This window comes from Ursus arctos, unplaced genomic scaffold (genome assembly GCF_023065955.2).
Source record: "Ursus arctos isolate Adak ecotype North America unplaced genomic scaffold, UrsArc2.0 scaffold_10, whole genome shotgun sequence".
Lineage (NCBI taxonomy): Eukaryota > Metazoa > Chordata > Mammalia > Carnivora > Ursidae > Ursus > Ursus arctos.
This window is the reverse complement of record NW_026622764.1, coordinates 67,983,937-68,003,757: the sequence shown is the minus strand read 5'-3', so window position 1 is coordinate 68,003,757 and position 19,821 is coordinate 67,983,937. Positions and strand designations below refer to the sequence as shown.

Here is a 19,821-nt window from a genome sequence, read left to right as displayed (position 1 = left end):
CTTTTGGGGAAGCTAGTGCACTTCTGTGGTTGCTGGTGGTATATATAAAAATGGCTTACTGGCAAGCTTCACGATACTGAGATCACCATCCCAGATTATATCTAACTCAAATATTTTCAAGGTCATCTCAAAAGATCCCTGGCAGTTCTAAAACAGTCTGTAATTCTGTGACTTGCTGAACCAGCAGAGCATCAATTGTAGACTATTGTATACAGTTAGTTTAACCACTGAGAGTGCTTTAAGCTGCAATCCAGGCTGCTTAAGGTTTGAATCCCGACTCTTCTACTTGTGAATTTGGGGAAGTTCTCTAATCTTTCTGTGCCTTATGTTCCTCATCTTTAAAAAAGGGCACAATAGTAGTGCCTATCTCATAGATTTACGCTGAGGAGTAAATGGGTTAATATGTATAATGTGCTTGGAACTGTGCTTGACATAGTAAAAAGTTAATTTTTGCTATTTTTAAATAACAGGGAAAAATGACTAGCAAAGGATAAAGGAATTTATCTTTCTTTCATTAATAAAGATGTCAGGATATAGGTGGTTGCTGCATTGGCTTAGCTTATCAGTGGTGTCATGAAGAGCCTTCAGTCTCTATTATGTCACTTCACCATCTTTAGCATGTTGGTTTTTTGTCCTTCAACCTACGTCCTTCAACCTTCAACCTTCAACCTATGCCTCTTGTCTCACAATGGCTGCCAGAGCTCTAGACATCATCTCACATAGTGTTTAAAAATCAGAAAGAATGCTAGCCGGGAAGAGGAAAAACGAGAAAGAAAAATGAGAGAAAGAGAGAGAGAGAGAGAGAGGCAGTGCTTCACACTATTTTCACATTATCTGAAGAAGCAAAATATTTTCCCAGAGCCCCTCACTAATTTTACCTTCTCCCATTGGCCAGAACTGAGTCACAGGTCACCTCTGAAATCAAGGGATCTGTGCCTTGGTTTTGTTGGTAGGGAAGAAGTGCGAGAATACCTGTTGGGCAGACATGGGTCCACTGCAGTGAATCATTTCTCTGTTTTGTTCCAAATGCTTTGTTCCTGCTTCAGCTGTGGAAGGACAATCTGTCTCCCAGAATATTCATGTGATTTTTTTAAATTATGATATGTTAGTCACCATACAGTAGTACATCATTAGCTTTTGATGCAGTGCTCCATGATGCATTGTTTGCATATAACACCCAGTGCTCCATGCAGTATGTGCCCTCCTTAATACCCATCACCGGGCTGGCCCATCCCCCCACCTCCCTCCCCTCTAAAACCTTCACTTTGTTTCCTGGAGTCCATAGTCTCTCATGGTTCATTCCCCCTTCTGTTCACCCCCCTTCATTGACCCCTTCCTTCTCCTAATGATCTCCCTGCTATTCCTTATGTTCCACAAATAAGTGAAACCATATGATAATTGTCTTTCTCTGCTTGACTTATTTCACTTAGCATAATCTCCTCCAGTTCCATCTATGTTGATGCCATTGTTGGGTAATCATCCTTTCTGATGGCTGAATCATATTCCATTGTATATATGGACCACATCTTCTTCATCCATTTGTCTGTTGAAGGGCATCTTGGCTCCTTCCACTGTTTGGCTATTGTGGACATTGCTGCTATGAACATTGGGGTGCATATGGCCCTTCTTTTCACTACATCTGTATCTTTGGGGTAAATACCCAATAGTACAATTACTGGGTCATAGGGTAGCTCTATTTTTAACCTTTTGAGGAACCTCCATACTGTTTTCCAAAGTGGCTATACCATGTGAATTAATAATTTAAGAGCTTTTATAACGCATGAGGTCATTGATGCCATTTCCAAGTTCTTCCCATTTGACTTCATGCATGATACCTACAAGCAAGGTCCGCTTCTTTGTCAGACTGACTTCAAAAACCCTATCTTATTCTAAAAAAGATGCTCAAACATCTACTGGGACACACAAGGATACTCAGAGTCCTCAGCCAGACAGTACTGGTTGAGTCCTTATTCTCTGCCGGGCCTAGTGGGCTCTGAAAGCCTGTTGGTTGTGCAAGTCTGGGAGAGAAAACTAGAGCATTGCACATCAAGTGTATCCTGGAGTCCAGAAAAGGGAGCGATTAAATGGTCTAGCATAATCAAAGAGGCTTCTGTGGAGGAATTAGAGAGGCCTCAGAGGATGGGAAGGAATTTGTGGCCAGAAGGATCATCTGAGAAAAGTTCCTGGTTGGAATAAGCAGGATGTGGGAGGGACATTCATTCTTATCCATTTGAGATTTTTATATCTTTCTCCTTAGAACTTGGAAGAAGCTGCCCAAAATTGAGAACATGCCAAACATTAGCATTAATAATGTTGTGACCTCTCCAAATGTAAACTATATCCGCTGGAAAGTGCATGGAGACGGGATTACTCAGGTAAAGGAAGGAAGGAAGGAAGGAAGGAAGGAAGGAAGGAAGGAAGGAAGGAGGGAGGGAGGGAGGGAGGGAAGGAAGGAAGGAAGGAAGGAAGGAAGGAAGGAAGGAAGGAGGGAAGGAAGTAGGTAAGGAAGGCAGAGTGGGAAGAAAGAAAGAAGTGAGAGAGGGAGGGAGGGAGGGAAGAAGGAAGAGGGGGAAGGAAAGGGAAAAGAAAAGAAAGAAATGTTTAAGTTAACAGTAAATTGGAATTTGCCAGCCTGACGTCTCTCTCCAGGTGTAGGGGCCAAACTATCCAATAAATATATATATTCTTTAATGAGTGACCACTGTTCCTGAGATAATTTTATTAACTTAGCCAAAAACAAATAAAAGTTGCATGAAATACCCAGAATAGTACAAAGAATGATAAACATCTGGTTTCTAGAAGCTAGTGAAATTGATCAATTTGAACTTCCTGGCATACTTGTTTTTGGGGGTTCCCATTCAGCCATCATCTGGGTCTGAAGGCAGTAGGTGTGTTTTCTTTCCTCTTTGGTGGGGGGAGCCAACTCAAATGACCCAAGTGTTTAGGACCAATAATACGACTTTGGACATGAGAGTCCTTTTCCTGAGATTTCTACTGGCTCTGAGAAGCTAAATTAGTGTTTCTTAAACACATAAACAAGCAAAACATTATTTTTTACGTTAAGGCAGCCTAGAAACCAAATACAGAGTGGACACACTGTCCGGAGGATTAGAAAGAGAAGAGGAGTTTTTCAGGATTGATAGAGCACCAGTTAGGGGAGAAGAGACTCCTGCCAACATTTCTTGTCTATTCCTAAACACATCAGGCTTAAGGCAAGAAAAGAAAGTTAGAAAATATTATTGGGTGAAAGGAAAACTAGGAAAAGGACCAAATTTATTTGCTAAGTGAAAAGGAAAATCCAAGGGGAAGAAAAATTGGGCCAAGAAAATCGCATTTGTCTAAAAGATTAACACCAACAAAGTTTCAAACACAAAAAGAAGAAAATAAAATAGGAATCCTGGAGTAGGTGAATGTAAATTAATTCCTGGAGAGGAAATGTAAATTCCTGGAGAGGAAATGTAAATTAATTAAGAATACAAAAAAGAAACAACCCAACGAAACAACCACATGTAAAATTGCCATATGTAATACCTATATGTTTCTTAAAGGTGATTGGCACAAAATCCTTTTTTATTCAACTTTCTTGAGCTAAGTACATATCATTAATTTACCCATTGTAAGTGTACAATTAATGATTGTGGGTAAGTTTACCGACTTATGCAGTTATCACCATAATGCAGTTTCAGAACATTTCCATCACCTCTTACTAAGACCTCTGTTAACCAGGTAGAGTTAATCCCCATTCCTAACCCCAGGGCCAGGCAACCATTAATCTACTTTTCATCTCTATTGATTTGCCTTTTCTGGCCATGTCATGTACATAGAATCACACACTATATGGCCTTTTGCACCCGGCTTCTTCTACTTTGCAAGATGGAGCCATTCTTGGCGTGTGGACATTTTGTCCTACTGAACTGCCAACCCTTATTATCTTGGAAGGTAGAAGGAACAATACCAAAATCCAGAGTCAGTGCCATCCAAGGGATGACCACACATGGAGGGGGGGTGGGGTGGGGGGAGACAAAGCGGGCCTTGGCACTGGCTGTGTAGAAAGGGAGCTAACAGAGAGGGGCTGAACCATAGGAGAACTCTCCCACCACCTCAGGGGGTGTGTTCATGATATCCCCACTCAGAGGTCTGCCACCTGAGCCATCTTGAGGGAGCCTGTTCCAACGGAGAAAAGACAGAGACAGTTCTGAGCTCTGTAGGTTGCGTGGGACACTGAATCCTGTCGTGCTGGGTCAGGCCTCAAGCTCCGGAAACCCTCTCTTCACTCCCCAGACTTCCCCTCCGTCTTCCTGTGTCTCTGGCTTTCTGGTTTCTGCCCGCCGTGGCGGTTAGAACCAAGGGTTGTCTTCTGTCGGTGCCCCTCTGAGCCTAGCAGAGTGCCTGGAAGGTCTAAAGGAGAACCCATTCTTGCCCTTGTAGCTAGCATGTTGCTCTTCCCACACTACTGTGGCTTTATCCATTTTACAAGTTTATATTCTTCATAAGGACTTCCTCCAGGGAGGAGGTGTCCTACGAGCAGAGACACTTGCAAATGCCACCAACTCCTGTTCTTTGAACCTAAGACCAGCCCTGGCACCTGCCTGAAGGCCCTGGTTCCCTAATTCTGGCACAGCTGCTTCAGAGCCCAGCTCTCCATTTTTTTTTTTGAGATTTAATTTATGTATTTGAGAGAGAGAAGGATGGGGGGGGGTGGCAGAGGGAGAGGGAGAAGCAGACTCCCCGCTCAGCAAGGAGCCCAATAGGGGACTCCATCCCAGGACCCTGGGATCATGCCCTGAGCTGAAGGCAGACGCTTAACTGACTGAGCCACCCAGGCGCCCCCTGGCTCTCAATTTCAAAGACAGGGGAAGGGAGTCTTTTACCCTTCCCAGTATGATGCTCAGTGAAGCATCCAATTTAAATGCAATTTATAGTGAAGGATAAGCTGTTTTCTCCATGAACCCCCTGCAGCTATGCAGGCAGCATTCCGATTTTCTCAGAATTATCTAAAATACGTAGTAGAAGCTTCAGCACAATCTGCCAGACAGGATACCCAGGAATTGTCGTTCTGGTGTTAGCCTGGAGCTAGCGTCAAGGAGAGAGAACCCCCACGCACTCGCACTCTGCCAGGCCACCTACACACGTCTGCCCACTCGCAAAAGTGGGTTTTTTAACATGTGCCTATCCTATGAGCAAGCGGGTCCTTTCTCCTTCTCGAAACGGGTGTCAGGAGAATGCTTTGGATATTGTTACAAACGCTTTCTTGACCTCGTGTGTGAGCTCCATATTAATTAGCATTTTCTCTCTTTTTTTTTTTGTCATTTCTAGCTGAACTACTACGATTCTATCAAAGCTGTCATTTCAAGCTCCAACCATGAGCCCAGTGCTCTAGTAATAGGTACTGCTTACACCCCCCCTTACGTTTGTAATGTTCTCTGTATGCCAGATCCTTGGATGTCTCCCACCTTTATCATTTCTGCATTGCAACAGGCATCCCACACTCCGCAGCTCAAAATGTGACATCCTCCACTGTTCGGTTTGCTTTATAAGCCTCACACTAGGCTGCTGGAGAGGCAGAGTGAGGGAAGGCACTCCTATCACAGGGCTTCACACATACTGAGAGCTCGGTCAATATTTGTTGATTTGAAATAAGAGCAAAATCCACTTCAGGCAACCTCAGGCTACACCGTTTGAGCACCCTTAATGTGTTACAAGATATTAAATATACAGTAATATCAACACAGGACAGTGGTCTTGGGCATTGGTGTGAAGTGGAATTGGGGAATTTCTACAATTCAAAAGGCATGCTGGAAATAACAGTTTTCAGTGATGGCAACAGGAAGACCCAGAACCTGAAGACCTTTGCATTTTCTGGAAGCAGGACGTTGACCAAGTGCATTCAGAGAAAGGCCAAGGAAGAACCCAGATCCCAATTCATCCCTCACTTTTACATCCCCAAATGCACAACTAGTCTGGACATGGGCTAAGTCAGGTTGATCTTAGGTCCATGAAGTAGGGAATATGGCAAAACAAGTCTGTGTTATTCACATGGGAATCATTTTGTCTGGACCAGATGGAGGACAGACATCCTGGTACTGGGTGAAGGACTGGTCTAGATTTGAACCAGGAATCCAACCCCTTTATAATGGATCATTCCCCCCATAACAGCTCATGGTCAGAAGTTGTTGCAATCTCTGGCCCAGAGCACAAAGTATCAGACACTGTACCTTCCATGTATTATTTTATTTAATCTCCATTAACAACCTTATGGTTTAGGTCCCACTATTAGTCCATCTTACAGTTGAGTAAAGTGAAGCACAGAGTCATTCATTAACTTGTCCTGGGGTATCCTTCAGGGCTTTTTTTTTTTTTTCAGTATTGAAAGAAATGTAATTCAAATGGGCAAACAAGAGGAGAATTTTTTGGATGGCTCATATAACATGAGAAGGGCAGAAGCTCAACCAAGTGTTGGAAAGTCCTAGAAGCAGGGACTCAGATTCTGCTCCAACTCTGTCTCTCTCTCTCCTCTGCACAGCAGTTCCCTCAGAGTGTGAAGAGCCCACCTCTCTCATCACTGCCACTAACAGAGACTGGCTGCTGCTCTTGGTCTCCAGTCCTGCTGCCCCTGGGAAGGTTCTCACTGAACCAATTTGGCCCATCTCTGGGACAATTGCAAATCCAGTGACCCAGGAAAGGCAGGGGCAATAAGAACCTGATTGTGCCCGTTCAACCACATGATGCATGAAGAGATGTGCTTTCTGGAAGTGGGGATGGGAAGAGGGGGTTTACTAATGACAAAAAAGTGAAGAGCGACAACTGCACTGAGTCACACAACTCAGAAATGGAAGACAAAGAACTGGATTCCAGGTCGTGTGTCTTCAAGGCCTGTGCCTGTCATCCTTGGACCCACAGCAATGGCGTCCCCTGGGTGTACGCTAGAATTGAGAGGTCCCAGGCACTTGAAAAAGAACTGAGGGTGACTTGTGTACACGGCCAGTCTGAGAAGCATCCTTTAATCATAATAACATAAAAATTCCTCTTTATATTTTATTAATATCTTTATTTTTTTTCTAATAATTTGCCCTTTGAAGATCTTCTCAGTTCCTCACATTTACTTAATTAAACTTCATACTTATCACGTGAAGGCCTTGAGAGTATGTCGGAAAGCCCCATACACGTATTCAGCACCCCATCACCATACTTAATTTTCAAGTTGCTACTGATGGTGATTCCTTCTTTGTGTTTAGCACTTACTAATTTATAAAGAACTTCCACATTCACTAGAGGTTCTCAGTCTTGGCTGCCTATTGGATCATCTGGGGACTTTATAAAAGCTGGTTGCCTGGGTCTCATTCTCAGATATTCTGACCTAATTGGTTTGGGATAAAACCTGGGCATCAGGACCTTTAAAAGCCCCCCCCCCCCAGGTGGTTCTATAGATTTAAAACCACTGTTCGAGGAGGTATGGCCCAGGCCTCTGTATTTTGTTTTGGACACTTCACAATGACTTTAATTTGTGGCCAAGGGCAAGAACCACTCACATAAACTATATTTCTTATTTGATATTCATGATAGCCAGGTGAGGTAGGAATTGTGTGCACGCTCCATTTTACCAGTGAGGACACATAAGCTAAAGTTTGCCCGTTGGGTCACTTAGCCAAAAGAGGTGGGTGGGGACTCAAGTCCAGTTTTTCTGACCCCAAGGCCAGGAGTCCACCTGCCATGCCCTAGAGTTGGGTTGGGAAAGTCTATCCCTCAGCTCCTGGGACTTGTTTTAGGACAGCCTGGTTTCAAAAGGAAGATTCTGACCCTGGAGCAGAACAAAGCTCTGACTGCAGAGAAAAGAAATGTTATCATCCACCCTGACATAGGGAGAAAGTTGTGGCCGAGAAAAGCCACCTTTGATCATCTTTGTGCTCTCTGGATGGGTGCCTTGCATGCCTGGGCTCGGGAGCAGCAGCAGCCTGAGAAAGGAATCCGCGAAAAGTCCCAACACAGACATTCAGGTCTGCTGCCCAGCCAGGCTCCCCGCAGAGAGAAGGGGAAGGCTGGGAGGCAAGAGGTGGATATTCACCACCGAGAGGACAGGCATGACTTGGGGTGTTTCATTTCATTTACAGATATTTCCTTTGCTGGAAAGATCTTCACCTTTTTCTCTTGGCCTTTCTAACTGGCCCTCACCTCCTCTTTCCCTTCCTGCAGCTTCACTCCTGGATTTTCAGGGCCTGCTTAGAACTCACCAAGCAGTGCATTTGTAATGAATAAAATAGTTAACGCTTTTTTAAACAACTCAGAAGTCAACCACCCACATAATGACGACAGCCATTTCTTTCGTGATGCCTTTCAGCCAAGCTGTGCCTGAGCATTTCTGAGATTTGGAAAGGCTGAAATCCTAGGAGTTTCTTTTTTTCCCCTTTCCTTTCCTTTAGAATCTTGTCCCAATTGCCACCGAACATCATGGAAAATCAGTAATGAGTCATGCCTGAGATCTCAGCCTCCTATCAAATACCACCTTGCTTCCCCGAGGCCCCTTCCACCTCTGATTCACAGCCTTCAAGCTCACGTTGTCTTTCAAGGAAATCTTCCTTTATACATTTCTGATTCACTGACATTTAAATCACCAAAGCGTTAGAAAGAGATGTGCAATGGCTAAGAAATTTCTTGGGAATTTTCATTAGATGTTCTTGGAACTGGGAAATTGTGGTTTTCTGGAATGGTCATGGATATGAATCCTAAGAAACTAAAATTCAGCCTCCAGAAACTGAAGCAGCTCAAAATTCAGGGTTTGTGCAGAACAGAAGCAATGAATCCAGAATGAGGATCTCTGAGTTCTACCCCGGCTCTGCAACTAACAGACCTATGGCCTCAGGCCTCCATTTCCTTCCTAGTTCAATAAAAATGCTGGAGATGAGCTCTAAGGATCCATCCAGCTCACACTCCCTGATCCCTAATTTTGCTGAGTCTCCTGTTCATCCCTTCTTCTTTCTCATGTTCCAGAAAGCAAGGGCCACTAAGCTGCTCATACTCTGAACCAATATTAATTGTCTCTAGAGATCTAGACAAGTCTAGGACAGGAAGAGTCAGCACCGTCCCCAGCCCAGTTACCATCTCTGTAGTTTCTCAGGCGTGGTGTTAAGATGAGAATATTGGGGCTCGAAGAGCCTTTGCAGCCAGACCCCTGGAAAAAGCTGCCTGCAGTTGGTCTTTCCAAGGCCACACCTCCCAGTCTGTCTAAGACCCAATGCAAGCTGGCCTTTGCTCCTGCATGTCTCCATGACTAGCTGCTGGAGCCCCAGAGTTCTGTCCTTGCTCTTCTCTTCCATCTCCATCAGCTCCACGGTGATCCCCTCCAGCACCATTGCTGTCCGTTCCCAAATTCATGTGTCTAGCCCAGCTCCACCCCCAAACTTCAGTCTGGTGTTTCCAACTGCCGTGGGTCTGTCTACAGGACTTCTCCATTTGGATGTCTCATAGACATCCAAATTATATCCAAACCCGGATCCACACCTCCCTCACACCATCCTCCCCAGCTCAGTTGCTTCTATGTCCATCCTTCCAGTTGCTCCAGCCAAAACCTACTCGTCACCCTTGACCCTCTCTTTCACAGGCCACATCCAACCCGTTGGCTTTGTCTTCATACTGCACCCAGGATCTGGCCATTTTGCCCTGGCCCCACCCCCACTACCATCTAGTGGGAGTCACTCTCTTCTCTCCCCTAGATTACCACAAGAGCCTTGCAATTCTCCCTGCTTCCATGCCTCCCCTATGGTCTCTTTTCCACACAGCACCCAGAGAGCCTGGAAAATTAGAAGTCAGACCATCCAAATCCTCCACCCGCCCTCCTCTCCTTCGCAGTAAAAGCCAAAGTCCTCCAGGGCCCTGTGTGTCAACCCAGCCCTTGCATCTCTGGCCTGGTTTCCTACTTCTCTCCCTCATGAACTCCACCCCATTCACACCAATCTCCTGGAATATATTTAAGATCTTTCACCAGATCCTCCCTCTGGGAGGTTCTCCCTGCAAATGTCTACATCGTTCACTCCCTCATTTCCTTGAAGTCTTTGCTCAGGCCTCACTTCTTGGTGAGCCCCCCTGCCCACTTCATTATACATATCCTGGAACAGCCCAGCCCCTGCTCCTGGCATTCCTAATCTTCTTTACCTTGTTCTATTCTTCTCTAAATCCATAAATCCAATCACCTTCTAATAGACTATATAATTTATCTCGTTTGTTATTTATGGTCTGCCCTCCCCCAACAGAAGATGAGCCCCACAAAGGTAGAGGTTTCTGTTTTGTTCAGTGTTGTGTCTCTAGTGCTAAGAATAGTGCCTGGTACGTAATAGGTGCTCAATAAATATTTATTGAATGGACTTACCTGTGGTCAGAATTCAAACCCCATACCTCTCTCTCCCCAAGAGATCTTCTGAAGCATTGCCTTCCAGGAAAAGTAGAATTCTGTGGTGACAAATATTTTCCTTCTGTGCTATCTATCCCCTCTCCATCTCCCCATCGACTGCCCTCCAAGCATGTCCCCACAGTGTCCTACATTCACATCACTGCTTCTGTCAGCTCTCCGTGTATTCACACACACACACACACACACACACACACACACACACACACTCCTCCGCAGGGTGCTATAGCACCCGCTCCCCATCCCTAAATGGGATTTACAGAGAGGGCTCTGTAGAGTAGGAAGTGTTTTCAAGTGCATCTGTTTACTCAGGGTGACGGAAGACAGGAATCTCTGACTTCATTTTGGTTATTAATGAACATCAAAAGGAGCTATATCTTGGTCGAGGTCACAGAGAAACCAAGGCTGGGCTTTGAAAGTCTTCCCTCTGCAGACCTGGGCAGGGCTCCATTTGTCACAGCAGAAGGTGGGTTCCTGCCACACTGAAGAAACTGACGGAAGGGAGGAATAAGGTAAAAGGAAGGATGGGCAGGAGAGGCTCCAAGATCCACCTCAAAAGAGGAAGAGTGAAAGTCTGAGCTTTGGGGAAACACACCCACCTCACTGCCAATCCCATGGGATGCTGGGAGCCCAGAACTGTGCACGTGGCTTCTAGGTCAGCCCTGGTGTTAGCAGCCACAGAATCCACCTTCCTGTCGGACTCCAGCACCTGAAGACTTATCTGCTAGTTAGTGTGCTGGGGATCAGAACCTGCCTTGGATCTGCTCTAGGTTTCCATGGTGATTGCTTTAAACTTTTCATCATCCTTCCTTCAGACCTTGGGGGAGAGCTATGCTCTCTGGTTTCCATGACAACCATTTAAACATGTATCTCTGTCTGGCTCTGTTGGAAGAGAACTGCTAGAGATCATGCAAATGAACTGGCTGCTCTCCTTCTACTTAAAAAAAAATAAAAATAAAGTGACACACCTGCTTAGAAGTTTCAGATCTTTGCTCATAACAAGAAAGGTGAAAGTGTCAAACTGGTGTTTGAGGAGGGTTTGCTGCATTGCTCTGATCTTCAAGTGCTCACACAGATACACAGGTTCACTCTGCCGTCTGAAGTAATTATCTGCACTCAGTGCTCACCCTCCCCTCCCCTCTCTCTAACAGATGAAAGAGCTCCGAGTTCAAGGCTGTTTACCTTCCTGCTGCATACCAAAGGAGGAAGGGAAGGACAGGGCCAGAGGGACTAGCTAGCTGCACTACCCACGCCAGCCCTTCACCACTGCTGGGAGAAACTGTGGACAGCAGGTTGTCACCTCAACTCACCATCAACAAACTGCCCCAACACTCAGACTATAGCCCCAAATAAAGTGGGGATCACATACCCCAGTCCCTCGAAATGGAATTCATGGACTGGAGACCAGTCAGGTGACTGAGGAAAAAAGGTTCAGAAGTGGAAAGATGACAGCCCCCTTTCCCTTCCCAGACACCTTCTTGTCCTCCCTCACAGCAACACGGTCCCAAACCAGAGGTCTCCAGAGGCAGCCATGGGCCAAGCAGCCACAGACAGACGTAAAACAGGATCCTGTTTTGAAACCGTGCACCAAACTTTAAAATTCTGGAAGTTTCCAATGAAAATAGACACTTCCCACTTCTCCTGAAACTTAGCAGATCTGCATCGGAGTCCTCCTTTAGGAGGCCTGCTGGATTGAAGAAGCACCCTCTGAGATGAAGCATGAAGCATCCCACTTTCCCGAATAGCAAACTCTTCTCCCCATTCCTGGAAAACGGTTGAACTGGTAACTTGTGATAACACACATGACATCCAGACAGCACCAATTATCCCTCAAGTAACTGTCGACGTCACAAGCCATGAAAGAGAATTCTTATTTGGGCGTGAGGGCAGGGGGAGGCTGGAAGATGAAATATTCTTCCACCTTCTTCATCCAAGGCCCTTCAGCCACCTTGGACACAGCTGAGGGTAAGCTAGACGGGATGTCCTTCATGATCATCTGATGAGACCCTGTCTGACACCTACCAGAAGGCCTGTGATTGCTTCGGTATGCTGCTACTGTTTTGATTTTACTGTTCAGTACGTTCATAAGCAAAAAAGTCATTTGGCTAAAAATAAATGTCAAAATAATTGTAGGAGACATTTGCCTGGTTGGTGGATGAAACTGATAGGTCAACTCAATGAGCCCTGATTTAGGGTTTGAGACGTAGTTTCATTGTCTTGTTAATGACAAGTTTCTTAACCCCTATAGTATAAATTTTCTTATCTGTCCCATGGAGGTAAAGGTGCTTGCCTCACTGAGTTTCTTGGAGGTTCAAACAAAATCATGTATGGTGAGACCCTGGTACGGTGCCTGGTGCTAGGTAGAGATCTATTAAAATCAAGGTTCCTCAGAATGAGTTGGCCTTCTTCACATTTCCTCCTTACCCCGGGGTGACTCTTCTTGCCTCTTTCCAGAGAAGGAGGGGAAATGAATCTTGCTATTCTTACAGACTCCATTTTCATCCTTCAAACTATCCATGGTGTAACACCAGGGGGTAAAGGAGAAAGAAAAAAAGTAGTCCTCACTGAAAGCAAAACCAGGACCTTTAAAAATCAGCAACTTGTCAGAAAATTGACTGATCATACTAAGAAGCTGTGTTTTATTTTTCTGTGATTATTTTTAGGGTGCACTATGAGAACAACAAATGTCAAGCAAACGACGAAAGAGATAAGGGGTGTTAGAAAAGATGTTGAGGCAAGAAGAGAACAAGCATTCCTTGGTCTGCCCCAAAGGCGGGCAGAATGTGATCGAACTGTTTTTGCATCTACAAAGGAGTCCAGGCATTTTCATTCTGTAAGAGAAAGAACTTGCTGCTGACAGGGGGAATGGATCGAATCATTCAAATCTGGAATCCTTATCTGCCTGGGTAAGTTTTCTTTCTCTCTCCAACCAAAAGTGCCACTGATCTAATAAAGTACATGAAAGCAACACAGGGGATCACTAATTCCCTTTTAGGATAATTTAAGAACCCTTGTCCAAAATTGATCTCCTATACACACAGCCTGGGAAACTTCTGTTGGTGGCCACTAAAGACTCATTCTTTGGGGTTAATAGGCAACTCATCGACTCCATTTATCAATGAAGAAAATGAAACTTAGAGGAGTTAAATAAATTTTGGAAATAATTCCAGACCTGGGGTTCAAACACATTTTGGTTGATTCTAAAAGCCTATGCCATTTCCATTGGTAAGTGTCGAAGACAGAAGGAGAGTGGAAAATGGGGAGTAGTCTTCTCATGCACTGATAGTGGGGACTTGGGGACAAGAACAAGTCACCTAGGGTGCGCCACACTTCCTCGCTGAGCTCTGTACCAGGCATCAGTGGAGGACCTGCAAGGTGACCCATGTCCCTCTGCCGGGGCAGGCAGCTGCTGAGGCCGCACCAGGAGACCAGGGGGCACGCGGGATCTGATCCTGCTCCTGTCACCTTCTAGCCCAGTGATCCTGAGCAAGGGCTGCAGCCAGGGTCCTCCTCGATAATGGTGATCACAGGAGTATCTACCCTTCCAGTAGTAATAAAGATCACAAATGAGGTCATCCACGTATAGCACCCAGTGCAATGTTGGATGCCTAAAGAGAAAGAAAGAAAGATGATTTTCGACCCACATCTTTTACCTTAGACTCCCATTCTTCTGGTGACAGAGAACAATTCACTTACCTTCCAGTGACGTGGTTATAAAATGATGTGCTCTCCCCTTCAACCTCAGCCCTGCCTCCCTTCTTCCCACCTCCCCGCCCTCTCACTACACACCCAGCCCTGCGACCCCGAGGGCATTGTGATTCCTCAGAGCTCCTTAAAATAAACTTATATTAAAAAGACATTCCCCCCAGATCTGAATACTGTTAACTCTGGCCTGCATAAAGCAACAACCTGCCATAGAATCTATTCCCACACCACCCTGTGCTCTTCCTCGTTTATTCCTTTTATAGTGATATTGTCAGCAGTTGGAGAAACAAAACCCAGAGCTTCATCTCACACTGAGTTGTGTTGCTATAACTGGGTATTATTTGCTTCAGTCCTTTTATCACACAAGATATATACTTGTGTGATTTCAGAAGGAGACATAACCCTCCTCCAGGCTGAATAGAACTGCCAGATCCGGGCCAAGTTTAGTCTTGCATTTTTATTTAGAAATAGCACTTAGAACTGCTTGGTGTTCATCTGTTCTTTTTCCATTCTAGAAAACCGACAGGTATGCTGAAAAGCCACATGGCTCCAGTGATCTACATCCATGTATCTGCTGAGGATAACAAAATATTTTCCATGTCCACCGACAACACTATTAAGGTCTTCACCCTTTCACTTTTTGGATGCATTGTCCAACAGTTTCAGATAGAGAATGTGTTCGTTTGGTGTTTTCTTTCCCCTCTTTGCAGCTCTAGAGGTCTCTGCATTAGCAGATACTCAAATGGTAGTTACATTTGTGGGTTTGCTTTGGAAAAAGAAGATATGTGGGCAATCAAAGGGTAGTCTCTTAGAGAATTTTCTATACCTGGTGTTTTGTTGGGATGAGTAAACCTTAAAACATCTCAGTTCCTATTTTCATGCTGTCCTGATTCCCCTGGGAGAATGTGTGTTGGAGGATGAAGAGGGGGAGCAAGGGATGGAATGGGGACATGGGGGAGGCAACCATCCCTCGCTACTAGTGCTTACCTTATTTTGCAATACACCTAGGGCAGGTGGGCCCTTCCTGAAATGTTGTCAGTAAGGCTTAGAATTTAAACACTTCTGACCCTGGTAGAGGTCATGGTATCATCACCTTCATTTTGTTTGCCTTCACACCTCTTTTTATATGTAAGGTCCTACCCACCTCTAAAATTCAGCTGCTTGTGACATTTGTAATGCACTTTTTTATACCAAAAAAAAAGAAATTTTATTGATTTGTTTTATCCAGCGTTTCATATGCTTTTTCAGTGAATATGAAAAGTTTTCATGATTTTATCCATCTTTCTTTCTCGACTATCATGGGACCAGAGGGTGGGAGTTTAGAGCAGTCTGAATCAAAGGAATGCTGAAGCCTCAGGCAGGTCAGTATCATTGCTTTGCATAGATACGTAAAACCAGCTTATCGACTACACACATAGTAAATGATTTGTAGATGCTGTGGGCTGAATCACATCCCTTCAAAATTCATATGTTGAAGTCTTAACCACCAGTACCTTACAATGTGACTGTATCTGGAGACAGGGCCTAGAAAAAATTAATTACGGTTAAATGAGGTCATATTGGTGGGCCCTAATTCAGTATGACTGGTGTCTTTATAAGATGAGGAAATCAGCACACTTAGATGGAGGTGTAACCACGTGAAGACATGGCAGGAAGGGGGTCATCTGCAAGCTAAGGAGAAAGTCCGCAAGAAACCAAACCTGCTTACACCTCGATCCAGGACTTCAATCCCTTACTGCACACTATACACAAAAGTTAACTCAAAACAGTCCATAGACTAAATGTAAAAAGAGCTACAATTTCAAAACTCTTCAGAGAAAACGTAGGAGTGAATCTTCATGACTTTGGACTAGGGAATGATTCCTTAGATACGCCATCAAAACACAGAGACGAAAGGAGAAAATAAATGAATTGGATGTCGTCAAAATTAAAACCTTGTGCCTCAGAAGATACCATTAAGAAAGCGGTTAGACCACCTACGGGATGGGAGAAAATGTGGCCAATCACACTTCTGATAAGGGAGTTGGATCTAGAATACAAAAAAACCCTGCGTGCTCAACAATAAAAACACAAATAGCCTGGGCAAAGGACTTAAATAGAAATTTCCTCAAAGAAAATATTAAAATGGTCAATAAACACAGGACAAGGTCCTCCACATTGTTAGTCATTATGGAAATGCAAAACAAAACCACCATGAATTACCACTTCATACCCATTAGGATGGCTGAAATCAGAAGATAGATGATAACAAGCATGGACAAGGATGTGGAGAAATCGGAGCTCTCCAGACCTTGCTAGTGGGAATTTAAAATGGTGCAACCACTTTGGAAAACATTTTGGTGGTTCTTCAAATGCTAGCCATGGAGTTACTATACGACCCACCAATTCTACTCCTAGATTTAAACCCAAGAGAATTGGAAACTTATGTTCACATAAATTCTTACATACAAATATTCATAGCAGCATTATTCATAACAGCCAAAAAGTAGAAATAACCCAAGTGTCCATGAACAAATGAACGGGTAAACAAAATGTGGTATATCCATACGATGAAATATTATGAAGCAACAAAAGGAAATGAAGCACTAATAGGTGTTACCACATAGATGGGCCTTGAAAAAGCTTATATTACGTGAAAGCCAGTCACAAAATGCCATGTTTTGGATGAGTCTATTTATATGAAATGTCCAGAATAGGCAAATCCACAGAGACAGAAACTAGTTTAGTCATTGCTGGGGCCGGGGGGGGGGGGGGGTGTTGTGCAATAAGGCGGGATAGGGAGTGGCCACTAATGGGTATGGGGGTTCTTTCTGAAATAATGAAAATGTTTTGAAGTTAGACAGTGGTGATGGTTGCACAATTCTGTGAATATGTTAAAACCCACTGAATTGTACACTTTAAAAATGTGAATTTTTGTGGGATGTGAATTATATCTCAATAAAACCATTATTTTGTAAAGGAGGGGGAGAGGGGAGAGAGAGAAGTCAAGGGGGACACCAAGGCTTTGGGCTAGAGCCCACTGAGACAGGGCAGATGGTGGGGAAGAGGAGCATAAGACCCGGAGCTCAGTTGTGGATGTGTTGGATAGGGTCATCCCGAGTTGAGGGGAGATGTCAGGGCTTGAGATATAAGTTTAGAAGTCATTAGCATTTAGATGGAATTTTAACCCATGGAGGGGATGAGATGGAAAAGAGAGCAAGAGTGAGCAGTGGGGAGAAAAGCCTCAAAGACTATGCTCTCACTGTGTGTGGGGGTACGCCATGGCTCCCGTAGAATGAGCTCAGAGTCAATGTCATGGCAACCATGAGGACATTTTACACAAAAGTAGGTGTTGAGATCATGGTCAATGATGCAACCAGGACCCACACTCAATTCAGTCCTCCAAACAAATTTGATTAAAATGGGAAGATTCATGGACTTCAGTATTTGATTTATTTTGAAAATCGAATCCATCCTAAGGTATCCTCCCAAGCCACAAAGTTGGAGACTTCATATTTTTAATGAGCTTTTTTTCCCCCAAAACTTAGCACCATCAGATAATCATAATTCTGTATGTGAGGACACGTATCCTATCCTATTTTCTTTTCCTAGTGCCTCTCCATTTTCTTCCAATCTAAAATCATGATTACAAGATTAGCTTCTTGCCTGTGATGATTCAGGCATATTGAATCACTTCCCAAAATGTGTTTAAAATATATTGAAATCCTATCTTGGAAATATGGTGTGTAATTTATTTCAGAATACATTATTCCTATCAAATAAAAAGTAATCAACCAGGACCCAGACAGCTAAATTTCTAGCATGCCTGATCAGATAGTCCTTGTCCTTTGAATTGATTTTTCAGCCCAAATATTTCACTTCTCTAAATCATGGGGACACAAGAAACGTTTCAGGAGTCTGCTGGTTTCTGGCATTACTCTAAAGGAGAGTAAAGTGACAGGTTCGGTTTTCTGTTTTCACTTGTTATTTTCTGTGAATTTAATATTGCACACTACGAAGAGGGCTGTTTTGTGTCAACAGGAATTAGTATAGAAAGGAAGTTATTTCCTGAAGGAAGGAAGCGTGGTGTGATAGTTAAGATAAGGCTTGTCACTGTAAAAAATAAACCCTATATTTTCCATACGTTGAGACAATAGAAATTTATGTGTTTGCTGTCATATATACCCAAGGCCAGTGCTCCTGGTGAGGGGCATTTTTTCTCCCATTCAAGAACCAGGCTGTCCTTATGCAAGGTCCTTTGGTTCTCAGAGTCTTCTTCATCCCAGGATAATGGACATGAGAGCAGATAAGGCATATCTGCCTCTTAAAAATCACAGCTATAAATGACCCATCACTTTCTCTCACACTCCACCACTGAGTTCATAATGCTGGGTGAAAGGGAAACCAGGAAATGCCTTAGTTCGGTGGCCAGTTCCCAGCAACACCTTTCCACTGTGGACCTCTGTGTGCATTTGGGGGCTGGAGCACAGCGTGCTTTGGAGAAATACAGACTTGAGTTTAAACTCTGAAACTACCAGAAACTAGGTGACCCTGGGTGAAGTATTCAATCCTTCTGAGCTCAGTGACTTAATTCTCTTGGACATTGGTCACTTTTCTGTAAAATGGAGGAAAGACCCACCTTGTAGCTTAGTTGTGCTCATAAAAGGTAATGTATGAACTATGCTCACCACAGAGTAGTTGTACTAGGTAAGACTCTTTTGAAACAAAGAGACAAAAATCCAACTCAAGTAGTTTAAGCTAAAAAGGGAGAATTTATTGGTTATTGAAACCAGATCATCAGACAGATGGCCTCATAGACAGCTAGGTTCAAAGATGGCACCGTTCTTCCCACGCTCTCTGCCTGCCTACTTTTGTCCACACTGATATCAACTCCTAGTGCAGAAAGGCTATCTCCTTCCAAATGGCTTGGGACCATTGATGTGTCTGAACTCACAACCGAACTCCAGATTCACTATCAGCTCCAGCCAGAAAAATCTAAGAGAAGACACAGATTGACCAGGTTTGGGTCTCTTGTCTCTTGCTTGCAATTAGAGAGGCCATTCTCCTAACAGAAGACAGGAGGGTGCTGGACAGGCCACAGATAAGTCAGTGATGCTAATTTGTTGTAACTACTTTTACTTTGGGGATTTAATGCCAACTTGCTGACTCAACCTCAACAACAGTAGGAAGAGTTCCTTCCTACCTTTCCCTTCCGCAGACCTCGTTGGGGTCCCTCAATAGCATCCCAATTGAGATCACTCTGCCAGGCTTCAGAATTACCTCATCCTTCCCCTCATCAAAACTTCCTCTCTTTCAGTAACATTACCTCATGAAGTAAGAAGAAATTACCAGATGAATGGATTCCCCTTGTGGTATAAGTGACTGATAAAAAACTGTGTGGTGTTACCTTTCTATCCAGGAAAATGAGCATTTTCAAACAATTCAATACTCCAGAAAGGAGTGGGGGATGCTCCTTGCACAAGTAGTCCTTGGGGTCACCTTTCCATGGGATTATTTTACTCTGTCACCCCCATACTGACCTCTCAGAGTGTATTGCTTCCCACTTTTTACATCATGACCTAAAATCACAGATGAAAAAGCAGGCTAGAGCTTTCAAAATGAGTTTGCTACCTGCTGGGGAGAACTAAGGAAAATAAACAGTATAAATTCAACAAATAAAGAGTCTAGCTTAAAGGGTAAAGGCTTCAAATTTCCTGATAGCTGATTTGCTTCCCGGA

General features: G+C 44.0%; 1 protein-coding gene across 1 annotated transcript in view; it reads left to right on the top strand.

Annotated features, from left to right (window-relative positions):
• LOC113251005 (WD repeat-containing protein 49-like) overlaps window positions 1-19,821 on the top strand; it is a 98,925-nt gene that overhangs the window by 43,841 nt on the left and 35,263 nt on the right. Inside the window, 3 exon segments of the mRNA XM_057306790.1 lie at window positions 11,894-11,955; window positions 13,212-13,305; window positions 14,620-14,725. Coding sequence (XP_057162773.1) covers window positions 11,894-11,955; window positions 13,212-13,305; window positions 14,620-14,725 — 262 coding nt within the window.